This window comes from Styela clava, chromosome 7 (genome assembly GCF_964204865.1).
Source record: "Styela clava chromosome 7, kaStyClav1.hap1.2, whole genome shotgun sequence".
Classification (NCBI taxonomy): Eukaryota; Metazoa; Chordata; class Ascidiacea; order Stolidobranchia; family Styelidae; genus Styela; species Styela clava.
This window is the reverse complement of record NC_135256.1, coordinates 13,733,174-13,744,095: the sequence shown is the minus strand read 5'-3', so window position 1 is coordinate 13,744,095 and position 10,922 is coordinate 13,733,174. Positions and strand designations below refer to the sequence as shown.

General features: G+C 36.5%; 1 protein-coding gene across 1 annotated transcript; it reads right to left on the bottom strand.

The window, feature by feature from the left end:
- Positions 1-466: 466 nt before the first annotated feature.
- Positions 467-3,728, bottom strand: LOC120328084 (uncharacterized). The gene is made up of 5 exons (XM_039394480.2): positions 3,305-3,728; positions 2,912-3,053; positions 2,477-2,555; positions 1,770-1,924; positions 467-1,160 (listed from the first exon to the last, which is right to left on the bottom strand). The coding sequence occupies exons 1-5, from the start codon at positions 3,687-3,689 to the stop codon at positions 944-946; spliced, it is 978 nt and encodes a 325-aa protein (XP_039250414.2). The 5' UTR covers positions 3,690-3,728; the 3' UTR covers positions 467-943.
- Positions 3,729-10,922: the final 7,194 nt, after the last annotated feature.

The window sequence follows — 10,922 nt, the reverse complement described above, 5'->3', positions numbered from 1 at the left end:
AAATATTCAACCACGTGCCTCATTCTACCTCCATTGTTGTATTCGCAGGCTGTCTCGGGGAATGACATCATTATATTTCTGTAGAACACCGCCCTTGTGAGTAAATTTTTTGGGAAAATGAATAATTAAATACTTTTGCGTATCAGGGTTTTCTTTGCTGCTTTATTGTCAATTGGACCATAGTCTGTATAGTTCACTGCGAAACATTTACGAAATTTCCCCCAAACAAAACGCTCGATGATCAGGCCAGTTCAAAAACCAAATACTACTCTCTTTTCATTATTTAATGTTTTTATTTTAATTATCAGTCACGCACAATAAGCAATGTAATTAACTTGAGTATTACTGAAACGCATGCGAAATAAAAGACATTCACATCGGAATTTGCAAGGCATTGTATTGAAAAAGCCACCAATGGAATTTTTGTTATGTGCAAATACGTGTGTTTCTCTCTAAAATTTAACTACAAGTCATTTACAAAACGAAAAAATAATTAATGCTTTTTATATTGTTGTGTATACATAGGCAAGAATATAGGCAAATAAAAAAATGGTTTCTATGTGACATAATGGTGGTATACGAGAATTGCGGAACGCTTTTACTGTTTATCGTGTACCAAGTGTTATGATTTCCTGTATCAGTCATTCATTTTGAATAAAACTATCAGATTTCATATGACTGTGCCATTTTACGGTCATGATCGAAATGATGCATCCGATAAAAAATCGAGTTCATTTTTGGCAAACTTAAAACATCATAATTCTGATAATTTCATGTTAGTACAAGGGAAAATTATACTAAAATAACACATGATAAACTTTCACTAATATGAGAATGTTTCGTGACCTCCGTGAATTGGCAGCTCAAAAAGCTCATACAATGTTCAATTCACTGCTCACTGATTACGACAATTCCTCGCATCTAACATGCATGTAAAGAAAAATCAATATTTCAGCAGAACACCTAACAGACACATGCACGCGGTCAAATACAAGTTTCCCGAGATGAGAACAAAGCTCCCTGGATCACCATCTTCATTTTCATCTTCAATGCCGCTACCATCATCTTCTTCGACTTCGAATCCAGATCCTTCTGTGTTAGCTTCCATAATTCCAGTCCAATCATTGTGAAACGTTCGTTGCATGTCCCAGCTGTTACAGCTGAAATGGATATATATATTTACATTAAAAAGTAATTATATTCAATTAACATCACATTATACCCGAATATTGTAAAATCATATCCTAGAAGTTGTGAATGAGAACAGATGACTGGCATATATTCGATATATCATGGTGGTCGCTAGGAAAACAGAAAATTTGTCAAACGGATATATATTTTTACGAAGTTTTTGAAGGCATATGTTATATTACACTCATAGATGCTCAAAATGTTGTCCGTGAACCTTAGAGCAGTGTTTTATCCTAGTAGAACCAAAATGGTGTCAACCTAAAACCTGGAAGAAACAAAAATGAGTGTGACGCGTTTTATATGTGATTTCACTTGATCTTCTGCTTTTCTAGCGACCACCCTGTATTTTCATTTACGTTGAAAATCGTTACAATTGGGACTAGGTTTTTTATTTTAGAAGTCTGAATGGAGTTTCTCCAAAAGTTTTATACAAACTATTTTAAGCTGACTCGATAATTATTATGAATCAATTGCCTTGCACTTAGCCTGAAAAATTTTAAATTTTGTTAGAACATTTTTAAATGTCTCGATCTCAATAAAATATCAAATATGACAACAACGATAAAATATATACTAACTTGTCTGTTGTACAAAGATCACATTGTATTGTATAACACTTCATTTCAGCTTTTCCGGTGGCCGTGACGAGCTGCTGTGTACATGACTTGCACCATCTTTCATTACATGATCTTCTGACATAGGTAAGGTTCTCGTTTGTTATTCCATATTCAGTCTGCGTAAAATAATAACAAACTGCTGTACAAGCTGAAAATTTTATTTATATATTAATAAACCAAAATGTGGAATGTTTATTCAGAGAAGAAAGCTTTCGTAGCCAACTCGCACAATGTAAAAATTTTATTCGTCCAATGTTGGAATCCCGGAGAATATCGGCTTCGTATTCATGTATGTCTGCCATGTCTACTGTTCAAGGGCAAATGTTCTCCATTGTCAATATAAATCCCAATTTGACGAATTGCACTTGGCGAAAAATCGATCGCTGCACGTTCAATATCAACTAAATATAGATCAGTTCACAAACCGCCATTGCGTTATCCAACTATGGTAGGGCTTAAAAGCGTTTTCCATACATTTCCACATTTAATGAATATGTTTTAAAAAAGTTGTGACCACTTTCACACAAGTATGTAGTTTAACAGTTTTTGAATTCAATAACAACATGTTTTTGTTTCGAAGTTACTTATATAAGGATATATCGAGCGCATATCAATGTTAAAATCAAAAAAGATATGTCCAATTGATAAATTTATATTCATTTTCTTACCGAGCAATAAGGTCTAAAAACTGAAGGTCTGCATGATCTTTGCGTTGAGAATATATCAACGCGGTATCCTTTTTCACACCTGATGATGTAAACTTTTGAATTATTTATATAAGGTAAAATTGCCCAACATAAATATTGCAGATAACAAGTTGGTTGTTCTCAACTTGCGTGTACATAATATAATATTGTTACAATTATGACACCGATATGCATGCTGTCTATTACAGCATATGAGCCCCGTCGACCTACTAAAAACCCTGATGGGTCTCAGTTTAAATGCAGCAGTAAAAAGAAAGAAATATAATATGCGCGGATGTATCAAAAGTCAGCTTTTGAGTACTACAATAGATCTCTTGGCCTATATTATAACTGCTTATTATAACTTGTATGATTGCCTTTTTTGAGGTAAACGTTTTCTAATAATCTCATACTCACCCTACATCAGACCCATCTATAGACATACAATCAGAACAATAATCAGGACGGTTTCGACCACTGCCGTATCTGTTGTGCCCACCTCTGAATCCAACGCTCGGTTTCATCTTTTGAAGTAAGTACGCCCCAACAGCAATTTTTGCTGCAATGTCAATAATTTATGATTGTTTATTTTTGTTGAGAGAAAATTCTATAAAAACATTCGGAGTTAAAAGGGAATCATTTTGAAACAAGCTCTCGCTTGAAGAATACAATGAATTCCAGAAAAGTAGCATTCTGTTTTATCGTGTCAAAATTTTAAATTGAATGTGATACTACGAGATGACGTAAGACAAGAGCAACGCTGTTATTTTATTTTTTTTTCAAATATATATATGAATTTTATATTCTTACCAAAACTTTTGTATCCACCCTTGTTAAAAAAACTTTTTTTCTTCTTTGGTTTCGGGTGAGCTGGTTTAGGGTAAGTAGGTTGTCGTGGGTAACTGGGCTGTCCGGGATAACTTGGTTGCCGTGGATAAGTAGGCTGTTTTGGATAACTTGGTTGTTGTGGATAAGTAGGCTGTTTTGGATAACTTGGTTGTTTTGGATAAGTAGGCTGTTTTGGATAACTTGGTTGTCGTGGATAACTGGGCTGTCTTGGATAATTTGGCTGGGTTCGAGTGTTTGATTGTCTTCCAGAGCCTCCACGACGGCCCCCTCCGCCTCTGCGACAATTCATTGGTTGTAAAAGTGTTAATGTTACCAATACAACTGCAATAACGAATGTCTTCGCCATAATTTTCGTTTTAATTTAATAGTTGTTCTTATTGTACGCTCTGAAAAATATGTTTGAAAAATATTTTTATTCAAAATAAATAAAACAATGTAAATCGCTTCCCTGGAAATCACCAGGGAATTATGTAGTAGGGTTCGGACCATCACGAAGGCCCCAACGGTAGGTACTAGGTCAGGCATGTCCAACCTTTTCAGTGTCGCGGGCCACTTTCACATATGAAAACTCACTGCGGGCCGCAAACTTAAATAAATATATATATACCAGTTCTGATTTACGTTAGAATTTGCGCGTCGCTTCACAAACGCTTGGATTGCACAAAGCCATTGCGAATATCTGAACACAATATGGACGCGATTTTACGCAGTGACAAATTTTTATTTAGCGCAAAAAAGCCAGTAGAAAAGATATTGTACAGTACATTTTTTATTTTACGGTGGCGATAAGTATGGTCAATGCACACACCATTGGTGGCCAAGCTGCATTTGATCGCGATCGACTATAATCTTCGAAATAGCTCGCGATCGACTGATCGGTAATAAAGTCACACATGCAGAATATGCAAATAACTGCACACAAGCATACATAAAATTCCACCGCTGCCAGGAAGCTCGATTCTGTGGGCGCACTCTTGATGGAATCGTCACAAAAAAATTGTATTTTTTACGTTCCATATGTGATTAAGTGATTGTACTCGGAGTAAATGTTTCATCATCCATTTGAGATTTATTCAAATCATACAATTCAGATATGAGGCCCGCTTAATATTTAGTCGTAAGTGTTGCAAATTCTTCAAAAAACTTTGCCAAGTACCCATGTATTACAACACTATTGTTGGAGAGAGACAATCACTTCCGCGTACCGCGGTTACAGCCTTGAACGGAAAACATGTACGCAGTTCCGCAGTACGCGGAAGTTAAAAGGGTCGTTCATCGGTCAAAGCCCCCTTTGCAATTGTTTGCACAGACTCAAATACTGTATGTGTGTATCGTATTTTGCGCATGTATAGTACTGTATTCTACCTGCAGCAATAAACTTTACAAGCGCTGCATGAAACAGGTTCAAAGCAATTTTGCGGGGAGTTATGTATTAAATTCACTCAATATCGGACGCGATCGACTACTCGAGACTTTGCGATCGTCGTGTTGGACAGCCCTGGCCTACACGAAAGATAATAGTCATATTGAACTAAATTTGGGTTGCAAATTTATTCCTATAATTTTCCCCGACCGATGATCGCACAATAGCTTTCGATTTGGTTTCGCTAAACGCGCGGTTTTTCAAGAAATAAAATACAACATCGATGTCGACCAGAGCGCAAGATTTGGCACATGTGATAAGAAGAACCGATATTAAGATTTGGGATTAGATAGCCGGAACAAACAAACCAAAATCACGAAACAAACCGTGCCGTATATAAGTTGAATACAACGAGCTGAAATAGACAAATCGTCCATATAAGTGCTCACTACAGCCGTAGTACATTGAAAGCGATGTCTTGAAAATGTTCTATTGGTCGTGTCTCGCGCACGTTTGAACGACGAGGCATAACTTTTTTTAATAATGGTTTACTTAATTTTTTACGGGAGGTGTCAATTGTGGCTCAGATTTGTGGGAGACATCGAGTTGAGTTGGGAGATCTGTTAAATTATGAATGCGGCTAATGGAAATTGCTCGACCTTCAATCCTAGAGAAACTTTTTCAATACTTCACCATTGCAAAAATTTTCATGCCTATTTATAGGGTACTTGGTGCTTGTTTACATGTTCATAACCAAGGTTCCCTCCAAGGTGCGCCATTGCGCAGTACCACCGGACCAATAAAATCGCATTCTCGCGCACCTGTGAGTGTGACATTACGTTCTCAAAGCGTGGCCCGCCATACTTCTAAATCTAAAGCCTCGCTAGAATGCTCATTCCATGTTTCAACAGTATTTTCGTTTCCTTTGTTCATTGTGATGTCACACACGTGTCTGTTACGTCCAAGTACATGAATTTCTTCTGAAGCATCTGAGAAGAGCTATTGTAAGCCAAGCTTCCAATGCCTGCGCGAGATAAGGAACAGCTTTTAGAGTTAATTGTGTACGTACTTAGTTGGCATTATAATAAAATACTGTTGTTGTAATATTTCACAAAGTTTGTGAATCATTTAGGACTCTGCTAAGCCCTAAAATATTCATGCTCACTAAAACAAACAATTGCGCAGTGTAATATTTTCTAAGAGGGAACACTGTTCATAACCATCATTTTAATTCAATATTTCAACCACTCGCTATTTAAAAGTACTGAAAGCTAGTTTTAGCCTAGTATATCATAGCTTTTGGAAACTAATTTTAGATTACCGCAACTAAACTCGAACTCCTCAGAAGACGGAATGATCGTCAAGTTGTTTGATTTATACCAAAATTTCGGAAGTACAACTAAAAATTGGCAGATAGAAAACAACGAAAACGAATTAATATTTATTGATTTCGACTCCCCGCGTCTGTTCCAGTAATTCTGCTTGTCAATCAAAAATTATCGAGGGCAAGAGGAAATATATTTTTATGAATTTTGCTCTGTCGTTGCGAATAGTGTCAGCGCCGCGAAGAACGTGGTTGACAAAATGTAATTTCGTTTCTGTTTTAGATTAATACAGAATCGTACTCACGGGTATCGATTGCTTCTGGTCATCACATGTTAAATGTAAATAATGCGCTATATTCCACGAGACTAAAGTAAACATGTGCCTCATTTCATCATGTAATGATATTCAGGTGAGTAATGTTTTGGATCATTTCCCCTGACTCTAAAGTGCGACAGTCACGATCAGTAGACAACAAAATCAGTTCATGAATTGGAAACCCCAAACAGTTGCCTATGGCTATAACTTTCCAGATACTTTGAATTTATCTTGGGTTCCTTACCTTTTGTAAAACGTCGGCCTCAAATGGTTTTAATTTACAGGCATTGTGTGAAAGCTACATTTTCAATAAATTCGAAAAATAAAAAAATTGAGCCCAAGATCATATTTTTTGTGGACAACATTATTCAGTTGAGTTTGGTTTTTGTCAATTTCCACGCGATGTTTACCTAAATAAAACTAACTGAACTTAAATAAAACTAACTGAACTTAAATAAAACTAACTGAAACTAACTTTTTCATTTCGCCTAATATATATACAGTGGTGGGATTCAGCCGGTTCGCACCGGTTCTATAGAACCGTCTCACGGAATTTTATGAGATCAGTGAACCGTTAGCATTACTGGTTACTGTCAATGACTTTTTGCAACAGAATCGGCCGAAAAATATGACTTTTGTGAGGGAACCGGCTGACAAAAAATTTAAATCCCACCACTGTATATATATATATATTTACCTAAATAAAACTAACTGAATTTCGACAGCTTACGGCCCAATATATATATTATATATATATTGCTTACGGCCGTATATATATTGGGCCATAAGCTGTCGAAATTCAGTTAGTTTTATTTAAGTAAATATATATATATTTATTTAAATAAAACGACAGCTTACGGCCCAATATATTATATATATTGCTTACGGCCGTATATATATTGAGCCGTAAGCTGTCGAAATTCAGTTAAAATACACGATACAAGTTGAAGCGATATTGAACAACTCTTGGTTGTCTGCAACTAATAGGCTCGTCGAAAAGCGACTGAGTATGAAGGCCTCTCTTGGGGATCGCCGAGTCTTGAAATATTTATGCATTTCTTTCGCGTTTATCAATATTCCGTCTGTATCACTCGCATGTGGGTCAAATTACACGGATTGTGACAGCCAAGTAGCGAAAACGCTTACATCTACAAATTTTAGAAAAGACTTGAATGCAAATGCGAACTGCATCACAACTATTTGAGATAAAATGTTTTTACTCAAATCTTCCATTGTGTTGAAAGATATTGATGTATAAAATTAAACCACAACAACGTGGAACAAAACTCGTATAATATTTAGTTGAGTAACTTTTCGTAATACCTTTTTTATTGATAAAATTACCATTGGTCTTCCGTTTTTAAACTGACTTACACAGTGCTCGTTACCACGTTTGTGTCTTATCTGTAGCTATATCTTAGTGAGCTATTGATATCTCCAACTAAATATGCCAAATGCCATATTGTTCAAACAATTCATGTTCAATAAATAGAAACACCTCGTGAAATAACTTTATCTAGCAATGGAACTCGGAAGAACGGGAAGTTTTCTCGTAAAGGGAAAACTAAAATCAGTTTTGCGCCCAGCCACGTTCTTCTCTGAAACATATATTTTGTTAAAATTAACGAGAACACGGTTTCCCAAAAGGTTTACTGAATTTCTCTAATGGTTTCAGCCCTCAGTAGATAAATGAACTGGGCTGAGTTCACGGATCGATAATAGGCGCCTATACAGACAGACAAATTCAATAATAGTAAGATCTCGTTTGGTACATATTTTTGTTACGCAGCAACCGTCTTATCAGGCACATACAATTGTTCATGAATCTTTATCTGAGATCAAATGTTGCACAAGAATAAGAGGTCAAAATGGTTCATAAATATATATTTTGGGTAATTTCGCCCCTTTGCCTCTTTTGGAACTTTTCAGTCATCCCCCACTAGGCATAAAATAAACAGATTAACTAAATCTTTGGTAGTGTTATGCAAAAGCCTGGCCCCGTTTATGTTATCAACACCACAGCAATTGCAAAGCAAAATTCCTACCCCGGTTGGGAAACGTTGTGCCAATACGATGCTTCTACATTGTCGTCACATAGGAATATCAACCCACCCTCTGTCAATTCAACACACAGATTAATTTTTTATATGACGTGTGATATAACCATGTCATAGTTTTAGTGGAAAATTTGGAAGGTTGTTCCCTATCTGGGATATGTTCAGTGGTGGGATTCAGCCGGTTCGCATCGGTTCTATAGAACCGTCTCACGGATTTTATGAGATCAGCGAACAGATTAGCATTACTGGTTACTGTCAATGACTTTTTGGCAACAGAGCCGGCTGAAACATATGATTTTTGTGATAGAACCGGTTAACAACCAGTCTGAAATGCCCTGTATATTTTAAAACATCAACTGTCAGCCTACAACTTGATACATAATTTCTCACCTCTCAATCGCTTCATTTCTTTCAACTCCTGCATGACCTATCATGCATTACACAAACGGTCATTATTTTCTGAATAAGATATGCTGAATACTCAAGAATCGTCATTAAATTAATTAATCATAAACCTTCCATACAAGCATGAGAATACCGTATCGTTGTTTGGGATCTTTCTAGGTCTAGGTTCCTTGAAGTTACCGCTCCGTATCGATTTAACAACGTTATATGAGCTAGTGCTCAACTAAAATTGCTATCCATGGTAAGGATCTACAAGTGTTTAATAGCTTACTTATACTTTTTAACACCGTCTTAGAATAACTTAACTAATAATAACTGAAAAAGACGATGGAAAGGCTACCCAACTTCAATTTTGAATTGGTACGTCATGCAGAAGTCTGCGTTCATTGGCCAATGTTACCGGAAAAGCAGAAAATATAGGACAGATGGAAGCACACATTTCTTGTAGTAAAAGCGTCTTTTTCGTAAAACGTGCAACTTTTGGAAATGGGAACAAGGTATTATTTATTACTAAATTTCTAAAACATTTTAAAATTATTTCCAAGTACTTCCCTTTATGTGCGCTACGAAACTGAAGGATAAACGGGCTCGTTTCGCGGCCTAATTGGCTCTGGGCGACAATCATATATGATATTCTGTTGAAGATGTAAATGCTTACTGAAGTATATTACTTTGTGCATTTGTTCATGTATTCTCGAAACTCCATGATAATCGTTGTTTTACCTCATATTTTGTTAATTTTACAAAAACTGCGCCACGACCGGTTTCAATCAACCACAAATCTGTGATTTCCCTACACCCCCCCTATATGGGGTGAACACCCCCCCCTAAAATTTCAAACACCCCCCCTAATTTTGAGGTGCGATTCCACATTTTATTTCCTAACTCAGCTATAATTGTATTCAAATATAACGACTATGGCATATTTATCAGTGTAGATGAGGGGTTCTAAACCGCAGTCTGCGGGCCAATTACGGCCGGCGTGACGATTTAAAATGGCCCGCCGAACTCGAGTGAAATAGTTTAACGAGCTAACCCTTCATGTAGTATCTTTTGAGTTTTAGATACCGTCTATTGTTACATCATTATCACAGTTTAAGCACGTTTATTTCGCAACAATTGAATTATACCGGTATCTTATATGTATACGTATGGGTATCAGAATTACACACTTCAGTATTTTAGATATTTGCCGTATATTAAGAAAGCTTAAAGATGTCACAAAACGAAAACTAGGCACTGAAAACAGACGATTTTTAGATGAATGACAGCGTTTTTATTTCTTTATTGAAAAGAATCAAACTTCAGCGATTTGTCTTCTTACCAACAAAATATTTCAGTTCTGAAGGAATACAACATTATGCGCCATTATGATCAGTTGACGCGCGTATTTCAAAATTTAATTCATACAAAAGTCAAACACACATGTTCAAAAAAATGTGAAATGTGTAACAAAACAAGCCATAAGTAGCCATTCATACAATGCCAGATGAGCAAGTAACCTCATTAGTCACTATCAGTTGCAAATTACTTGTTGAAACGTAGTAGTATATATATATTTACGGTTGAAAGTCGTGCTTGTTATCTATTTCCCGGGAATTCTATCAGCTAAATATTATAAGTATTGATTTTATTACATAACAAACCGCGATGCTAGGTGTATCTAAAATCAAGCTTAGAGCCTATTTTGGTGCCTATTTCTCAAAATTTTCTCAGGGCGCTTAGACGCGCCTTGAACCCCAGCCGTGTCGTCCCGCACTTTTCCTCGCTCCCCTTTTATGGCCCTACAGTTTTATTCTGCTGTGGATTTTGGCTCGCCGTCAATCAACTTGGGGAGCCCCTCATGTACATCGTTTCTTAAATACATACCATTTTTTTAAGAATACAAATAACCTAGTCTCTAATAGTAAATTATTTACCACCCCCCCTAAATTTCGAAACACCCCCCTAAAATAAAAAGCTGGGGAACATACTGCCACAAATGAATTTTCCGCTTCATCGATTCGGTCCGTTGTGAAGGTTCTGCGTTCGCGTTAGTGGTCAGGCGAAGACTGTGGTACCGGTGGTCTACTGTGAAAGATTGCATACCGTACTACTTCGTTATGGCATTCGT